Source organism: Neltuma alba, unplaced genomic scaffold (assembly GCF_004799145.2).
Source record: "Neltuma alba isolate B1F8T4 unplaced genomic scaffold, ASM479914v2 tig00011705_pilon, whole genome shotgun sequence".
Classification (NCBI taxonomy): domain Eukaryota; kingdom Viridiplantae; phylum Streptophyta; class Magnoliopsida; order Fabales; family Fabaceae; genus Neltuma; species Neltuma alba.
In genome coordinates this window covers 806,775-827,154 of record NW_021636342.1, presented here as the reverse complement: position 1 = coordinate 827,154, position 20,380 = coordinate 806,775, and the positions used below count along the sequence as shown (strand labels likewise).

General features: G+C 34.9%; 2 protein-coding genes across 2 annotated transcripts; one reads left to right on the top strand and one right to left on the bottom strand.

Annotated features, from left to right (window-relative positions):
• Positions 1 to 2,940: 2,940 nt before the first annotated feature.
• LOC114717045 (F-box protein CPR1-like) lies at positions 2,941 to 6,063 on the bottom strand. The gene is made up of 3 exons (XM_028902115.1): positions 4,979 to 6,063; positions 3,409 to 3,527; positions 2,941 to 3,131 (listed from the first exon to the last, which is right to left on the bottom strand). The coding sequence occupies exons 1-3, from the start codon at positions 6,061 to 6,063 to the stop codon at positions 2,941 to 2,943; spliced, it is 1,395 nt and encodes a 464-aa protein (XP_028757948.1).
• A 3,897-nt stretch (positions 6,064 to 9,960) lies between these two features.
• LOC114717073 (E3 ubiquitin-protein ligase COP1-like) lies at positions 9,961 to 18,339 on the top strand. Its single transcript, XM_028902157.1, has 13 exons — positions 9,961 to 10,284; positions 10,813 to 10,890; positions 11,643 to 11,798; positions 11,960 to 12,310; positions 13,393 to 13,550; positions 13,667 to 13,732; positions 14,179 to 14,257; positions 14,708 to 14,863; positions 14,976 to 15,074; positions 15,817 to 15,921; positions 16,602 to 16,781; positions 17,733 to 17,843; positions 17,919 to 18,339. Exons 1-13 carry the CDS (start codon positions 9,976 to 9,978, stop codon positions 18,087 to 18,089), a joined length of 2,019 nt encoding a protein of 672 aa, XP_028757990.1. The 5' UTR covers positions 9,961 to 9,975; the 3' UTR covers positions 18,090 to 18,339.
• The last annotated feature ends 2,041 nt before the right edge of the window (positions 18,340 to 20,380 follow it).

Genomic DNA, 20,380 nt, shown 5'->3' with positions numbered 1-20,380 from the left:
GTCCGTGTGCCACCATTGACAAGTCACATTGCCACTAATGACAAGTCCGTGTGTCACGATTGACAAGTCATAGTGTCACCAACGACAAGTCAGTGTGCCACTATTGGCAAGTCACAGTGCCACCAACGACAAGTCACAGTGCCACCATTGACAAGTCACAGCGCCGCCATTAACAAGTCTTAAGAACATGATTGACAAGTCACTATGCCACCATTAACAAGTCACAGTGCCACCATTGACACTTCATTAATAATGATTATATATGACAAATAACCAAAAATATAATATGACAGAGTGATTGAAAATATCATATGTTACTAAAACAAGTTATGTAACTTGAATTCATATTGTTGACAACTTACATCAGCAAATTAATTGACAAGTGACAGTGCTCTATTGATAAGTCATAACAGGTCTAATGACAATACAGGGTGCAGGTATGACAACTTAAATGACAGCAGAATCTAACATGCCAATTCATAGTCAACTTTCATTTACACCTTCATATACATGAAATTACACCTATTTCATAACCCATCCCAAAAAAACACAGGGGTTGCACAACTGAGAATTTCAGAAGAAATGAGTTGCTTTCTTTTCCAGCAATTGATGATATAATTTCCTTCAATTCTTCATAACTTGTGCCCTCCTTTACATTGGTTGTTCTTACACTACCTCCCACATATCTCATAGTATCTTCTCCATCATTTATAAACTTTCCCCTTATGTGAACAAAGCAAAATAGATGTTTTCCAGACGCACTTGCCATCAGTAACTTAAACCTGCATCAAGAATCACGCAACTGTCATTGACAACTTAAGGAGCTACATTGACAAGTGTAGCGGCACACATTGACAACAATCGCGGCCTGATTGACAACACAATCCCATTTCGTGCTAAGGGTTTCTATCCTCACTAACCTTCATCTTTTTCTTTCTTTGCCACTAAACTAACGTCAGAACAGAGGAAAACCACCCAAAAACAGAGCACCCATTATCATTCTACACACCCAACTTAAATCACAACACACACCAACCAAAAACACAGCTTTTCCATTCATTAACTTCTAAATCCTAAACCAAAAACAAAAGCTTTGAAATACCATCAGTAACTTAAACCTGCATCAAGAAGCACACAACTGTCATTGACAACTTAAGGAGCTATATTGACAAGTATAGCAGCACACATTGACAACAATCGCGGCCTGATTGACAACACAGTCCCATTTCGTGCTAAGGGTTTCTACCCTCACTAACCTTCATCTTTTTCTTCCTTTGCCACTAAACTAACGTCAGAACAGAGAAAAACCACCCAAAAACAACCCAAAAACAGAGCATCCATTATCATTCTACACACCCAACTTAAATCACAACACACACCAACCAAAAACACAGCTTTTCCATTCATTAACTTTTGAATCCTAAACCAAAAACAAAAGCTTTGAAATACCAAAGGCAAAAACGATTTTTTCATTTCCCATTCCCAAATAAATGCACAATCTGTCAAGAAAGGTAGGAGAGGAGAGAAAAGAAAGTTCCACACCTGAAGATTTGTCAAGCTTCAACATCTTCTTCACCCATGGAAATCCTCGCATTTACAGAAGCTTCACCATAATAATTTTGCGCAGGAAATCCTCACCAAATGAACTTCTCCCGTCTCTTTTTCTGATAACAAGTCCAGGGCAAGAGGGTAATTTCCAGATTCTGAAAATTGCATCTAAGTCCCTTTGGGACTTCAGAAAAATTATGGGATTTCAGGGGACTTTTTTGTTGTATTTTTGTTTCTGTGGGACCTCAATGTCATTTTCCCTTTAAAAAAACTTTTAAGTGTTGAGTACTTCGAAGAGAGCAACTCAAAATTAGAGAGAATTCCAATTAAATCTAACTAAAATATCAAAATTTAAATTTTAGGTTTATACTTTTAACAAATTTTTAATTAAATCAGAAGACTAATTAGAGATTTTTAAAAGTTGTTAAAGAACTAGAACATCTCTCTACAGTTGAAAGGTAAAATTGAAGATAGGTATTTTAATTGGATTTGATTGTCATTTTTTTAAATCTATCTTCAAGTTTTTTTTTTATATACTTTTCATTAATTTGTATGTGTGTGTGTGTGAGACCAGATTCAAAGTATTCAATTAATAGTTAAAAATTAAAGTTAAATTTAAAGTATTAAATAATTTTTCATTCTTGAATTATGTAATTTCAAAAAAAAATATTTGTGCAATTTAAATAAAATAAAATAAAGATTTACATCATGCTATGATAATTTAATATAAATTTTTAGATAAGTATAGACCTAATAAACTCATTATTATCTCGAAGAAAATTTAGAGGTAGATTCTCTGGACAAGGAGAGGCTGCGAAAGGGTTCAGCCTATCAAATCAAGAAAATGAATCGTATTGGGGGACTAGGTTTTGACTAATAAGGGGTTTAATGAAAAATTGAAGAAGATGAATAGAAGAAAGTTTCCAAGATAAACTGATAAAAGGAAAATCCCAATTAAATATATTTCAAATACTTACTTTTAGTTTTTTTTTTTTTTTAACTAGGAAGGGGCATTACAGTTCTTTTAATAATATTCATAAATTCATAATTAAACTTATTGAACTAATTGAAAATTTGTTAAAAGTGTAAACTGAAATTTAGATTTTGATATTTCAGCTGAATTTAATTCTCCCTTCATTATTTAACTTCCTTAGATCTTTTAGGTGTATGATAGTTTATGTTCATGTAATGCCTCTTCTGTGAGACTTAAGAATTTTTACGTCTTTGGGTTCGCATGACAACAATATTGAGAATTTGTAGATTGTCTTTTGAGATATTTTTAGATAAACTTGATTTGCACTTTTAAAAACATCAATAAAGTGAGATAAGTATTTATACATGCAGCTTCAATATTTTTGTGTCTATTTCAGAGAATTTCTTGGACTCCGAGTATCATAGTGACCTGTTTTCTACTTGCCCAGATACCCCGTGGAGTGAGTCTCTGGATAAAGCATCATTGTTTCTGTGTAGAGTCTTCGAATTGGTCTCATCCAAGTACTGCTGGTAGATGTACGACAGAAAGCCCCAAAGAGCAAGAAACAGAGATACTACCTTCAACCCATTCATCTTGTCACGGAAGAATACTATGGCCAAAATTGGTACAATTGACAAACCCAAAAAACTTATCATATTTGAGGATAAAGAAGACACCTCCAGAATCAAACCCTCATATGCCACATTAAAAACTTGCCATGTTGTAGCAATAAAGCTCAAATTCAGTACATGCCTTTCCCATTCCACACTGCTTCATTTCTGCCTTCAAACATCTAAATTCCCCACTAGCAAACGGCCCCACTAGTGTTGTCAATGTTGCCACTAGTGATTGGTATATTATCAAGTCCAGAATACCTTGAAACTTACCTTTTTGAAAACTTTCTTGAATGCAAGCTGTCAGAGAAAGCACCAGTCCATACCCAGCTGAAGCAGCAACTGTGATATGAACCCAATCACATGCTTCTGTTTTGAAACTTGGGTAGATCCTGAAGAGGAATCAGTTTGGAACACGAGGAGGATGGAGGAGATTATTAAAATGACAAAAGAGTTTATCACATAAAGTGTGAATTTGAGTGAATTAAGGAAGAAGGAGAAGAAGACATTGAAGGCTAATTGTGAGGAGCAAATAAGAGAATACGTAGAAACAGGAAGGTTAGAGAGACCAACAGAGAACAAGTAACAGTCTAATGCAACAAGAAGGCCAAGGGAGACATAAACAAATGCTAGCTTTGTTCATGATTGTGAATAATGGTATTTGTTGCGGAGGTTTGTTTGGATGCGGGGATAGAGGACAATGGGAGGAGAAGAGGGAAACCCACAAGCTGCAGAAGAACTGGCAAAGAATTACAGACTGGTCATTCAAAACAGATGATGCCAACGGGAAGAACGCTTTCTCTGCACAATTGAACATACAGATATAGGAAAGTTTCCACGTCATGCTCCATTTCACTCTTCACTCTCACTTGCACCAAAATTAGTCTAAGGCTTAATCTTCACACACTATTCTCACTCTCTCTGTGTACATACACATATCTTGATAAAGTTATTTAGTTGTTATTGGAGGAATAAGTCCTGTTCACATAGCTCATCGAAACATAATCTCATAACAACTGTTCAAAACTGGTAAATGCAAGCTAACTTTAGAAATATAGAATCAACAACAACAACAAACTTTATCCCACTAGGTGGAATCCGTTACATGAATTATATGACGCTAATATGCTCTGTCAACAACTAAAGAAGAAAAATATTCACAAGCTCAGGTCAGTTTCTGGTTTCAAGATCTATCAATTATTTTGATTTATGACATATAAATATATATACACACACGTACCAACCAACGTGGGAGGATTATGGAAAGCTCTCTCTTGTAATTTTTTTCCAAAAAAAAAAAACCTGCGCAATGATTAAAAAACAAAGAGTTAAGATGTATTCGGCATCTCAAAATTCTTTTTTCTACTTTGTTAAGTATCTAGTATTTTAAAGTATTTTTTCAAATGATTCCAGTACTGTGAAATATATTTTTGTGCATCTAGCATCCTAAAATATTTTTTTAAATGTGGTCAACACCCTAAAATATTTTTTGGTGAATAAACATGAAAAAAAAAAAATTTCAAAGTACTGTATGCAATATAAAATATTTTAAGAGATGTACTTGAAAAAGTATCTCGGGTCACTTGACGTGCCTTAGCCTAAAAATAAAATAAAAACATACAGTAAGTAAAACTCAAACATCCGACGACCGCAGAAAGATAAAAAGTTAGAAGCAGATAAAACTGAATTTCTCTATTCTGGACAACAGATCCAAGGGGCATCATCAAGTCTTATAAATAAAACCAAAATGTTCAAAGGGTACATTTCCACCAAAATTGTCAAGACACAGCAAGTCTAGAATTTAAAAGTGACAAATTATTCATAGCAAGGCTATTCAACATACGGGTCGCACATCGACACGATGCTCTCTGCATAAAAGAATCCTCCACTCACAAAACCAACAGGTAAAGAGAAGTGGAACTCCTTCACTTCATTATTAGTGGTGAGACTGAGCGAACAATGTCGTCCCGCACCATCAAATTTTAGGCAGAATATTTCATTCCTCCAAAAGCATACTGGATATAAGAGACGTAAAGTTGGTCCAATACTATATTTCTTAGTCCAGCCCCAACTCTTCCCATATGCACCAGTTATTCTCTCTTCCAACACCCATAAATCCAAAAAACGAGGTTCATGCGCATAGTAATGATGAAGCATAGCAGCATTGTTCTCGTACGCACCAAGCACAATTCGATCAGCCGCTGAAGAAGGCGTTGGTATCAATGTAAAAACTTCCGTTGCTAGGTCAAATGAAACTATCATGTGACGATGATCTTCAGTCTCCAATCCCAACCAAAATATAGCCCCATTAACAGTGACAGGTTCAGATTTAAGTTCCACACTCCGTATAACTCCGAATTCTACTTCTTTCCATGATCCCGTTCTTAATGAATACACTTCCGCTCCGTCTACATGGAAGATTTTATCGCTATGACAATACATTGTCACTATCTTGTAATCCCTAACTACAGGACTAAACCCAAATCCCTGTCCAAAATATAAACGGTGCTCATCATCGTTTGTTGATCTGGGTACTTGCCTTACCTCTCTAGTAGCTGGGTTCAACAACAAAAGCACACGTCTATAAAGTGTCACACAGAGCAAGCCGTTGCTGGAACCAATGATGCAAAAAGGAGGCCCTACGGAAGCCATCGCGGGCATTCCCTCAACAAGTTCGACAGTTTCCATCTCATGACGAAGCAAAAATATGGACCCATCTCTGCTTTTGTGTTTCACAAGGAAGATAAGATGAGGGTTTTCGCAAGCAGAGCGGTGGTAGTGCTCCTCGATGAAAATGGGGGATTTCAAGAGACTTCTCCAATCTTTACACACTGCACGAAATCGAAGGAGGGATTTAACAGGAAGTCTTTTGAGAATGTTGATGATAATCTCTGGGGGCAGATAGGGATTGTCGCCTCCAGTCGCCATCTGCTTCTCGGAGGGGAATCAAAGATCGGAGCGAAGGAGGCGATTGCGTCGTTGTGTGCACGAATACACACACACGGGGCCAGTCATGAATGTTTACACCCTGCTATTACTTTTTAAATCAGATTTGTAATTATTATCATTATATCTGTCTTTATTTTCAAGATTATGGTAGAGATTTAGAATATTGAATTGGAAGATTTATTCTATCATATTGCTCATATATATATATATATTCGTTCTCTATCAATAAAATACAGAGCTGATGTATAGAAAGTTATTCCACAGTGGTCTCGAGAAAATATGTTTATGGGATGAAGGTTGTTTTTAATCGGCTTTGGAGCTTTTTGGTTGGAATTTTGTTATACTTGTCAATGTCATTGGCCTTGTTGTTAACTTTGAGTGAAAATTACTTTTTAACTTAAAAATAGAAATCAAAAGATATAAAATAGTAGTATTTTATAAATGAAGAACACAAATGATCTGTCAAACCCCGGCAAAAAAACAAATGATTTGTCAAACTGATCAGTTTACATAAAATGGTAACGAGGGTAAACTCACATTTTTGTTATATCAGGAGTATTCAGGACAATGTCATCAATAAATCACTAATTTTTCTCACAAAATATTTGGCTTTAGCCTCTGAATTTTGCTTGATATATGGCATCCCATATAGTAGCATTTTAATGTATTCAAATTAAGAAACGTAATGTATTACATATATATATATGTGTGGAAAATTAATTATTAAATCCTTAAAGTTGGACCCATCTTCAACTCAGCTTTTGGAGTTCGAATCACTTCAGCTCAATCCGTGTTTCTGCCGTTATGTGCGTTGACATCTCTGTTTTAAGAAATCGATCCAGTCCTCCTTAAATCATCTCGAGTGGCACCAACGGTGAATAACAGAGTCTAGATTTGCTTATATGGCAGCTAGTTATTAGTTCCATGTGTATTCTATAACATTTGGAGGGGAAAATGCAGTAGTGGGAGAAAGAGACATCTCATCAGGACTTGGAAGAACATCTGAAGCAAGGAAATTTCTCCATTTCCTTCATCGGAAAAGTTCTTCGACGTTTGGGGGAATGTGATCGATAGAATCAAGTTCATTTATGTTCTCCATTATTTCTCTCAATCTTTTTGTTACTTCTCCCCCATCTTTAGTTGTTGCAGTTTAAATCATTCTGCCTTCATTATGCTCTGTCATCGACGAAAGTGAGAGCTCACCAGAATTTAGCAATTTAATTGGGCGTTGGGTTTTTTCCTTAATATGCTTGCCAGAATTCATCGATGAATGGGTGTAGACCAATTCTCAAACAAAAAACAAAATTAATACAAAAAACCTCATCAAATCTACAAAAGCTCACTGTCACACAGATTTAACAAAGCTTAACACAAGTGTTGGGCCTAAGATAGCGTTGAGTGGGTTCTTATAACTGAAGACGGGGAGAAATTATACAGAGATTGAGAGAAATAACACAGAACATAAAAGAACTCGATTCTATCGATCACTTTCCCCCAAACCTCAAAGAACTTTTTCGATGAATGAAATGGAGAAATTTCCTCACCTAAGACGTTCTTCCAAGCCTTGATGACCTTGTCTCTTTCTCCCACCACTGCCTCCCCCCCCCCCCCCCAAAGAACAAAAGTTGTAGAATCCATGTGGAGGTAATAACCAACTGCCGTATAAGCAAATATAGACTGTTAGTCCCTGTTAGTGGCACTTGAGGTGATTTTAGGAGGACTGAAGCAATTTTGTAAATAGAGATATCAACGCTCATAACGCAAGAAACATGGGGACTGAGTTGAAGTGATTCAAACTCCAAAGACTAAAAAAATATTTGGATGGAAACTAAATCATAATTTTAAAAATAATTTTACGGTATACAAAATAAATATGTGAAGTAATTTATTTTGATTTGCGTAAAGATGTTTTTAAAAAACAGGAATCGAAACTCCTCCTAAGGTGAAGATGGGTCTAAACTTTAAGAATTAAATAATTAATTTTCCCATATATAATATCAAATGCATGTGTAATACTTCAATCTAAATGCCGCATTATTAATGCAGCACAAAATAAGAGTGATATTTGTCATATTAATAATTTTTTACTTTTTAAATTTTGTAATAACTTTAGTATAATTCTTAGAGATAAAATGATTATACATTTTGATATTTTATTTTAAAATTTATGAACTTTATTTTCTTATAAATGCAAATTTTATAATTAAATTAAATGTTTTGTGTGCTGGAAAAAAAAAACCTTGTGAAGTTTTTCCCCTTTTTTTATTCAAGAGAACGAAACAAAAAACAATTTTGGAGCAGGAAATGAGTCTGATTTTTGTTGTTCTAATTGCTTTCGTCTCTGGATAATTGGATTTGGAAATTGGAATGGCCAGCTAACGCCTGGCGGTAATATTAACAGTGTTTGACGTATATTCAAAAGGCCCCATTAGCCCAATACATCTTTATGCTCTTTGATATTTTTAACAAAAATAAAAAAATAAAATTTGAATCTCGGGTTAAAATGGCAAGCAAGAGCGGTGGGTGAAGTCATAGGACCCATTTAAAATGATTTATAAATAGTTTTTCAATCGTGATTTATGTAATAACCAAAAAAAAAAATCGTGATTTATGTAATATAAGATAAGTATGTGAGAGGAATTTTGTCTTAATTTATATAAAACGTGATCATAAGTAATTTCAAACATGATGGCGAATGGGGCTACAATGTAATTTTATTTTTATATTTAGGGTTAATATAATTTTTGGTCTTTAAAATTTGGGTCTATTTTAATTTTAGTCCCTCACATTTTAAATATATGATTTTAATCCTTGGAATTTAGTCTGTCTTAAAACGTTAATCTTCAGAAGTGTAACAGTTTTAATATCTACTAAAGTGTCATAAATAGCATAGTGTAAACTCATTAGATGATACCTTGTTAGATCTTGTGTAGATAATAGAAAGGCTAAAAAAGAAAAGGTCCAAAAAACTCAGCTCTTTAGGGTTTTTTCCCATCACTCATCATTTTTAGGAGCTATTCATTGCAGTGCACTCTATTATCCACACAAATCCAATTAGATGTCATCCGATAAGTCAATATGACCACCTATAATGTCATTAATGACACTTTAGCATATTTTATGTCGTTGCATCATCATAGATTAACATTTTAAAACAGATGATAAGAACTAAAATTATGAGTTTAAAATTTGAGGGAGCAAAATCAAAATAGACTCAAATTTTAAAGAAAAAAATTATATTAACTAATTATATTTATATGAGAAAATCTCAAAAGAAAAATGACTGTATTATTTCAAAATTATAAATTAGTATTATTTATTACACTAATAAAAAAAATAACAACACTCGAAAAACAAATGAAAACAAATTTTTATAATAATTCTTTATTTGAAATTCAACGGCCATTTGTTTTTAGAATTTTCTCTATTTATATCTATTTTTTTGGAACAAAAATATATTTATATCTATTTAATGTAATCTGAGATTTCAACCTTCCTTACCCAATATGTGTCTTTGTTGTGAAACTAGAGAAAGACCATGCAAGGCATTGCAGGAAAGGCCTTCATAGTGAATTAAATTATCTTATTACGAGGGAGAGAATTTTATTTTCATAGCTTTTTTTAAAAAAAATTTGAAAGGAGATGAATGACGTGGCTTCAGTTATGAAGCTGTAGGAGAAGTGATCGCGTGGACTGCTCTCGCCCTCAGAATGACGCTCCCGCGTTCTTTGGTCCCACTCCCCCCCTCCCCCGAAAAAAATTCCTCTCTCTAATTCCTCTCCCTCTCTCTCTCTCTCTCTCTCTGTGATCTCTCCCTCGGTCCAAACGCTCCTTTCCTCTTCATACTCTCGAGTCCACCATCACCACTCCTCCAAGATAATTCCCCATCCCATGGACCAACTCTCCGCGGGGCCTCTCGTCCCCGCCGTCAAATCCGACCTCCCCAAGCCCCCGGCCACCGCCTCTGATACCCCCTCCGCCGCCACCGGCCCCTCCTCCGAGCCTTTCATGTCTGAACCCGACAAAGATTTCTTGTGCCCGATTTGCATGCAGATCATCAAGGATGCTTTCCTCACTGCTTGCGGCCATAGCTTCTGCTATATGTGTATCAATACTCACCTCCGCAACAAGAGTGATTGCCCTTGTTGCGGTCACTATCTCACCAGCAATCAGTTGTTCCCTAATTTCTTGCTTCATAAGGTCTGTCTCAGTTCCTACAGATTCACTTAGGGTTGCGATTGCTAATGGTTGGATATTTCACCAAACTAAACACGCTTACATGAATTGGATCCTATCGTCCTTCTGTCATGAGTTGTGTTTCATTGGTAGATAACCGTAACTGCATTCTGTGATTGCATTTAAGAGTACAAGTCTCTAAATTTCTAATTCAGTTCATGTTTGAGTGTTCCGAGTCATCTTTGGGGTTAGGGGTTTTGGACTAGTGAAGCTTCTAGGTAAGATAAAATATGAAGTGGAAGGGGGGCTGGGAGTTTCTTTTGTTTATATTCACTCTTATTGGTGCAGGTATGACTATTAACAGTACCACTCTCTGGAGCCTCCTTTTCATTGTAATTCACGATTTGTAATGTTCCTCAATGAACACCATCATTTTATGTGGAATCAGAAGCGTGAAAGTTTGACTATCTGATTCGAACATAATTAGTATCTTGAAATAGTCTACTTCGAAATGCAGCTTATTGTTATACGGTTTCTGTACCACATTTGTAGCTACTTAAGAAGACATCCGCTTGTCAAGTATCAAAAACTGCCTCACCTGTGGAACATTTTCGGTTGTCATTGCAAAAGGTTGGTTGTAGTTATACCTCACTTCTGTTATTAAAATTTCATTTCAGAAAAGTTATATCGTGATGTGGCCTATAAATTTACGTTAAGACGTTGTAATTGGTTATTTTTATTTGTGACTTTTGATCTGATCAATTATTCATTATAATTGCTTGTGCTCTTATGAGAGAAATTTGTCGTGCCAATGTGGATCCATGTCATCTTGGTGGTAAAGAGAAACTTAGATATTCAAGCCTATACACTTATGGTACCTTTTTCAACGAGTGTTAATGACAGGGTATGTAATGCGTAAAGAAAAATCTATCCGTCTGAATTTGATTGGAAAGTAATAGCTTAGGTGTGTCATGTTTTCTTTCCAGTTTGTAAATGGTATTTTATGATTATGAGGTGTATTTTAGATGAAAGCACGTTTGGATAATGAAGGAAAGAGATTTCCTGTTTTCAAATTTTTGCACCGTCTATTATGCCCTTGTGATCAATACCTTTTTCGTTTAATCTTTTTTTTTTAATTAATTTTCTAAGTTGGAGCACAATATTGTTTTCCATTATGAGTTATTTCTTTCCTTTTATTTTTCATTTAATTCCATTCTGTCTACCAAACAGGTAGTTAGCACATTTACATTGTAGATTATAATCTCCAATAAGACAAACTAAAGGTGGAGTACTAAAGATGCAAAGTGCTAGACTATTTATTTTGTTTAGTGTCTGTTGGACATTTTTTTGGACAACTTATTTATCTGTAAATCCTGCGACAGGGTTGTGATGTGACAATTAAGGAGGTAGACTCCCTTTTGTTCCTTCTTGCTGAGAAGAAAAGAAAAATGGAACAAGAAGAGGCTGAGAGAAATATGCAGATATTACTAGACTTCTTGCATTGTTTAAGGAAGCAAAAAGTTGAAGAACTGAAAGAGGTTTGCTGCCAGCAACTCCTATCTACATATTTGTGACTATAGTATTGCTGGCTTATATTTCCTCTTCTTGAGTGTGCATTACTGAGTCTATATTATTCCAATCTATACAGAATTAATCTTATTTATGCTAATTATTGTAATAAGGTGGTGTTTGATTTTAGGTGCAAACTGATCTCCAGTTCATAAAAGAGGACATAAGTGCTGTGGATAAACATAGAATGGAATTGTACCGTGCAAGAGACAGGTACTCCGTGAAATTGAGGATGCTTGATGAGTCTGGATCAAGAAAGTCTTGGCATTCATCAATGGATAAGGCTAGCGGTGGCCATTTGTCTAGTCCTCTAAACATGAGAGGAGCGTTGTCTTCTGGAAGTCTTCCAAAGAAACTTGATGGAAAGGGCCAAGTAAGCTCACATGGAATCCAGAGAAAAGAAGCTATTAGTGGATCAGATTCCCAATATTTAAATCAATCCAGTCTTGCTTTAATTAAAAAAAAGCGGGTGCATGCACAGGTAGCACAGGTTTCATTTTCCAGTATCTGTTCAGATGTTTTGATTTATGTTTCATAATTTTCTGTGCTCACCTATAGTTAATTCCTAGTTGTTTCCTCCACATGAATTGATTTTCCCAATTTAATGCTGGTGAAAAACTTGTTAGGTAGCTCTTGACAATTTTAGACGAACTATATATTGATTCATGATAATGTTATATTGCTATCACAAATTTCAGGATTGATGTATCAGTAGTAGCTCTGGAAAGCCCAAAATGTTTCACCGCTCAAGCTGTTTTGGTTTTACTAAAATTTAGAATGGCAGCAGTGAAATTAGGATCTGAGAAAGTTAAAACATGAGCTGCATTAGAGGAAAATGAATAGAAAACTTGGGAAGCTGAAGTCTCGGTTAATGTATGTTAGGGTTAGGAGGTTCTTATATGCAAGAGGATGTCAAACAATTGTTGAATGAGACTATTTTAGAGCTGTCAGCTTTATCAGTGGATTGTACGAGATCAAAACAGATATGAAACTGGATACGTTAGGATTGTGTAAGGAAGGGAACATAAAGTTGTTTGGCCATGAAAACGGATCTGAACCAGGCTTTAAAGGGAAAAGGGAATTAGATTGCAGGGAATAGGCAGAAAATTGGAGCTGCGGGTCTGCCTAAGGATGGAATTACTTCAAATTACAGTAATATGCCAAAAAACGCTATATGAATAATAACCAGGCCTTACATTCACTTGACTAGGTTATGTAATACAAGCTCTTTGTTAATAACGTATAGCAGCCTATCATCTTTAGAAGCTTACTGAATTACTAAAATACCCCCTGAATCTAAAAATATGGAGTCCGACTCAACAATTAAGATAGGCTTAGCAGACGCAAGATAACTTATAGGAGAATTACGGCAAGACACATATCAAAATTTGTGTTTAGATACACACACACGCATTGTGTCTGCGCTTTCAATCTTATATCATGTGGCTTGGGTTATTAAGAAAGAACTATTGTTATCCGTGTTTTCTCTCTTACCAATTTGGAATCTGTATACATTGTGGTTTTTTGTCATTGGAGTTTTTTTTAAAACTTATTGGGCTGCAGTTCAATGATCTGCAAGAATGTTACCTACAAAAACGACGACATTTAGCAGAGAAGCCTCATAGCCAACAAGAAAAAGATAAAAATGTTATAAACCGAGAGGGTTATGCTCCTGGTCTTTCGGAGTTTCAATCAGTCTTGACAACTTTCACGCAATACAGGTATTCATGTCTGTCCTCGCTTTAATTTGGAGTCATTGGTTAAGTGATGCCAATTACTATGTTCTGGAGTATTGCAAAACAATTTATTGACATTTTTTCTTTTTCATTTGATATAGTCGACTGAGGGTCATTGCTGAAGTTAGGCATGGAGATCTATTTCATTCAGCCAACATAGTGTCAAGGTGAGTTGCTTCTATGAATCGCCTATTTGTGGTATATCTTTGTTGTACCATCCCTCTATCATTGTGATTTTAGAAATTGGGGGAAGAACAATTTAAAGCAAGTCTTGTGTGTGTCACAGCCTTTTTTGTAGAAGCAAAATATATCTGCATGAATTATGTGTGATGCCATTGTGGCCAGTATTGATATCGCCCAAACAGCAGAAATCAACGTGAATATTATGTGGAAAAGAGGACATTAGTTAGTATGACTAGTCCATACCTTGTTTAGTTGTTCTTAATGTACTATCCCCCGTCCCATTATTATCCTAATGTAAGGTTTAAGATGGCTTAAGCTACTGTGGTGGAATGAAATGGTTGTTTCACATTTACATTTGTGTTTGGGAAAAGGGGGGAAAGTGTTGAGTACCGTACTTACCTAGTTATTGAATTTGCCATCTCTATTACAGCATTGAGTTTGACCGTGATGATGAGTTGTTTGCTACCGCTGGAGTTTCCCGACGCATAAAAGTTTTTGACTTCTCAACTGTAAGATGGGCATCTTTTTAATTTGTTATTATTTTTTTACCTTTTGTTATTCAGATTGACATGCCACCTTTGCTGAAGTTTCAGTTTGGTCTAACCATTGATTACATTGAAGAATCATACTACTACATATGAAAAAGAAAATTAAGAGATAGGGAACTGGACATGAGCTATTTGGCTCCTTAATAGCCATCTGCCAGAAATTTCCTGATCCATGATGTTTTTAAATTTGTTTCCGTCATACCATAGTTATCTTTATATTGACAGTAAAAAAAGTTGGGGCTGTATTGATTCTTAGATGCCTATTTAAATTTCTTTGCCTCAACTATTCATAAGACTGCCAGGGAATTGTTATTAGAAGTCATGGTGATGGCTTTCTTTCTATGGTCTTATTGTCGTGTCAGCCAATTATCTGAATATGAGGGTAATAACTCTGTTGTTATTGCTTTCCAGGTTGTTAATGAACCTTCAGATGCACACTGTCCTGTTGTGGAGATGTCTACGCGCTCAAAACTTAGTTGCTTGAGTTGGAACAAATATGCAAAGAACCACATAGCTAGTAGTGATTATGAAGGAATTGTAACTGTTTGGGATGTAACCACTCGTCAGGTAACTTGTGAAATCATTATGGTCAGTTTGACATGACTAATACAATTTTAATTGTTATAGGCTGGGCATAATGTTTCATTTTTGTCACTCATGTATTATTTTGCTTGGGCAGAGTATAATGGAATATGAAGAGCATGAAAAGCGTGCCTGGAGCGTTGATTTTTCAAGAACAGATCCTTCTATGCTTGTTTCTGGCAGTGATGACTGCAAGGTGATCCAGAACATTCAACTTAAGTTTATCAAAATTCCCTGGCTTGCTTGTGTAATTTTATGCAACATTCAAATATAATTGATACAGTTCTGGGAAAGCTATACAAATTTATCTTTCTGGCGTATTAGCGATAACATTTTTCTGTAACTAATTATAATATTTATGCATGATTTCACTATTCTCTATGCACTTTGCTTGGGTCTAATTCTGAATATGTTTTCCATTGATGTGCCTTCTCAGTAGCTTTGTATGTTTGTCACTGTTGTTTTATGCTTGTGACCTTGATTGTTAAGGCACTTGACAAGAAACCTTCACAAGGTATTTATTTTATTACCTTTTATGTCCTTGCCAAATTTTGTCTCTCTTGTGTATGGAAAGGGGAAAAAAATAGAGGAAAAAAGGAACAAACAAGCAAATGCTAGCATGACTTCAGTTGTTTGATGGTATGAAGATGCAATGGGAATGCTAATGGGAAACTGGTGGTGTAAAATGTTAATCCTATCTAAGCTTCAGTGATTTTGTGTCGTAGTGACTCATTTCTCAAGACTTGGGATATTTTGAGAAATAGCATGATGAAGTGTATTCTTTTACTTTATCATACTGATCAAATATATTTCATGTATATAGGGATTTTATATTTTTAAGTGATCATATTTTGGAATTTGTTAAAGCTTCTTTCACTCTGGATTGTATATTCAAGGCTGAATAAACCAACAGTAATGTGTGCCTTCCCAATGAGCAGGTTAAAGTCTGGTGCACAAAGCAGGAGGCCAGTGTCCTCAACATAGACATGAAAGCAAACATATGTTGCGTCAAATATAATCCAGGGTCTGGAAATTACATTGCAGTATGTACCTTTGCTCTCTTAGAAGACAATTCTATTTGTTAATGCTTCTTGAATTGATCCCAATTATGCAGTATCTTGTAATTTCTTTCATTTGAAGCCAACACACTGTTTCACATGGTGTTTCATGGCAATAACTATAGTTAAGAGCTGTCAGGGATTAGAAAAGTGCCGTAGGTTAAGAAAAAGTTACTTGTAGTGCACTCCAAGTAAGAAAAAATAAGTATCTCTGTGTGGTCATAGTATTTAGTATGCATAGAGATTAAAGGATTAGCTTTTATGTACATGCTGTCATTGAATCTTTCAATAATATATTTATTTTCCCCCTTACTTTTCCAATTCTGATCACCCAATATTCTGAAATGATGTCATCTTTTTTTCTTTTTTGGTGAAACATGTCTTCCTTTCATCATGTAATCGATGTATTTTTCCCACAAAAAAATAAAAATAAAATAAAATAAAAGTCTGAGTAGCTCCACGTCAATAGAGGGTGCATCCGTGGGATATGAGATAAATTAGTAAAATTGTATCTTCACACCAACTACCAATAAAGTTTGTGAATCACATGCCTCTTTTTTCTTTCTCTCTCTCTCTCTCTCTTTTTGACCTTTTTTGATTATGGTCAAAAGTTTTCAACTCAATCTGATTCTTTTAAGGCTAAGCAATCTTAACATGTTTTACAGGTTGGTTCAGCAGACCATCACATCCATTACTATGATTTGAGAAATATCAGCCGTCCACTCCACGTCTTCAATGGCCACAGAAAGGCTGTTTCTTATGTAAAATTTTTGTCTAATAATGAACTTGCATCTGCATCAACAGATAGTACGCTGCGATTATGGGATGTAAAGGAAAATATACCGGTGAGTGATGAAATAGTTTCCATTTTGTTTTTGATTTTAGTGAAATTTATTTTACGTTATGTGTGTATGCCTGTAATTTTTTGCTGTAATGCTTTCTTTGCTAATTTATCTGTAGCCTGCATGCATGCTAAAAAGTTTGGTGCCTGTGAGAATAACGTACAACCAAACATAGAGACAAAGAAGTAAATTGCTTTTGGTGGGGAAAGGGATCACCTATTTCCCCAAATTCTTTTTATCAAAAAAAAAAAAAAAAACCCACCAACTCTTCTTAAGCCACAACCTATGTTGTGGCGGTATGCAATCTGGATTGCCAAATGTAACCATTGCCCAGAAGATGAAGAACAAAAGGAAGGAAAAAGGGCACTTCTGGGGGTGAACCAATATGAGTGTCCTGTTTATCTGTCGTGATCATTGTAAAGTAATACTTCTATCCCCATTAATGGGCTATAATTGGCAATTTTAGATGTTGATGGGTATTTTTCGATTATTGCAAAAAGTTTTGGTGTCTATTTATTGATGCATGATCTTAAGAAGATTAAACAATGGTTAAGTTCTATGTTACATGAAGGCCTTTAATCAGTGATACTTCTGTGAGTTGTGGCAAGTCGATGGTGTTTCCCTGTATGGCTAGCTATCACAAGAAAAACTTTTTAGTCTGACGTTATTGTCATTTCCGCTCGTTAATTTCAATCTGGAGTATACTCATCATCCAGAATATTGAAAAAGGATTGGAGCAATCTTCTGTTGGTTACAAATTATGTTCTGGAGGACTAAGTAGTTACGAGTCTCATGGCTCGTTGCTTAACTTTTGTGGTTTAATGATGTACTTCGATTGACCTTATGGGTGCAATTATTTAGTTCTCCATTACAATTAAATTCTTTAATTTCATAATTTTTTTTAAAAAAACATGAATCACAATAAAAAATTTTAACTTCAAATTGTGTGTGCAGGTTCGTACTTTCAAAGGGCACACGAATGAGAAAAATTTTGTTGGTCTCACAGTCAACAGCAATTACATAGCTTGTGGCAGTGAAACAAATGAAGTGTTTGTATACCACAAGGTTTGTTAAATCTGATTATGTTGACATTTTTCCTTAATTTTCCTTGAACAAATCTGAAGGTGAGTCTCTTTGCAGGAAATTTCCAAGCCTGTGACTTGGCATAGATTTGGTTCACTTGATATCGATGATGCAGAAGATGAGGCAGGGTCTTACTTCATCAGTGCTGTATGCTGGAAGAGTGATAGCCCCACCATACTAACTGCAAATAGTCAAGGGACCATTAAAGTGCTGGTTCTTGCGACTTGAACATGCAACAAGGAAATATCCAAGAGAAAGCCGGCTTGGTATTTTCTTTTTCTTTGCATTGTTTTGCCCCATTTACTGTTTGTACATAGCATTTAAGTGAATAGGGTAGGTTGTAGAAATCACAATTATGTACATCGAAAGCAATTTATATGCAATAGTTTTGACAAAAGAAGCATAAGCTATTGCGCCAGCTCAATATCCATTTTATCCAATATTCATTGGCCTATCATTGAGTATTTGAGTTCAATATGCACCCCCCCCCCCCAAAAAAAAGAAAGAAAACAGTTGTGATTTCCTGATTTTAACAGTCTGACTACGTTAATGTTGGTGTTGTTGCTTTTATATTGCATTCACTTGAACATTGAATCCAGTGGGAAATAAAATATGAAACTGAACTAGTCCCATCCTGAAAAACTTGTTGCATGGAGCTCTTCCGAGTTTAATGAAATTACTTCCCGCATCCTACTCTCTATATGTATATTTTCCCATCAATTCCTCTTTCTCGTTGTTAGTTATTACCATACTGTTCTTCAAGAAATTTATTCTTTTAAAGTGGTAAAATCCTCCAAGCGTCATGATATGCTTAGGAACATTTTCGTATATGGTTGACAGGATACAAAACTTTGCACTTTACTGATTAGTTATTAACATTGATTTCTTCAAGCAAATCATTTTAAGGGCGTCAAATGACGTGCTGTCGTTGGTACAATGTGAGCATTTGTCACATTTGATGTCCTTGTGTTAATGTTGTTATAATAAAGTTCAAAAAATGTTATAATAACAGTATTTTATGATAAGTAGTACTTCTTTAATATAAAAATTATCTAGTTAGTTAATTTGAAAAAAATTAGAGAAGTTAAATAAATTACTTTAAAGTATTTACATATACCTTTTTTTTTTTAAATTGTCTAATTTATAAACTGATATACTTGTTCTAGTCCTTTTTATAAGAACATGATAAATAAATTATGCCGTTTAAGAAAATAGCTAAAATAAGTTAAAACTGATAAATATGTAAGAAATGAATTTGTTTTCACCTTTGCCCTCATTTATAAAGGAAAAGTGAGGGGGAGAAAGTATGAAAAAAAATGCAATTTATAAAATTAATTAGGGACAAAAATACTAAAAATATATTAAGTGTTCAGATACCTGTAAGTGAGATCTTATAAAAAAGATCAAAGCAATTCAAATTTCAGGATTATATAAAAAGGAGCAAAGGGAGTATAATCTAGTTATAATTAAGTCATTTACATAGCTTTCCTAATCTTTCTAAATTAATCAATTGAATTTTCTATTGAGGATAGGAGGTACTATAATTTTTAAATGGTAAAATATAAATATAATAAGATAAAATTATTTTCCCTCACATAAGATAAAATTATATAACTAACAAACTATTGGTTGAGGATAGGGCTGGCAAAACGGGCCAACCTGCGGGTTGCGAGTTATTTGGATCAGGCTCAAAAGGCCCGTTTTTTGGCGGGTTGGTATTCTGCCAACCTTAACCGACCAAGGTGGGTTGGCGGGTCAACCCACCAACCTGCCAGATTTTTTTAAAAAAAATTTTTCTTATAAATAATCAAAAATTAAAAAAAATGATTTAAAGTATTTCAAGCATTCACACAAAATTACAATACATTAAAACACAAAATATACAATTGTCCAAAAGTTCAAACTCAAAACATGATAAAACACAAGTTCAAACATAAATTTTTCCTACCTTTCCAGCCTACCTCCTAATATTTTAATATATATAAAAATTAAAAAAAAATTAGGCGGGCTGACCCGTGGAGGGCTCGGGTTGTGGCTGTGCGGGCTCATATTTTTCAGGTGGTGGCGGGTTGACCAAAGGCCAACCCTAACCCGTCTCTTTTGGCGGGTTGGCGGGTTCAACCTGCGGGTCCAACCCATATTACCGACTCTAGTTGAGGTGGTATGCGGCCTGAACGTTGTAAGGAAGATAATATAAGTTCAAGTCCTAAGAAGTATACTTGTTGAGAGAGACAAAAACTCTTTGCATTTTAAGTCTCCAAAGAAAACACCCTTAATCAAATAAAATAAATAAATAAAATCATATAAGTACTCCTTTTAGCTTTAAACTATATGCAAAAGCCTTTATCAAAATAGAAGATTACATTATACAACCACACAAATTATCTTTTTCAGTTTTCCCCCCTTAAAGCTCGTGGTAAATACTTTTAATAAGTGGATAAACAACTACTATGTATTTTTATGAAAAATTAACTATTATATTTTTATGAAAAATTAACAGAAAGCAATGCGTAAAAATA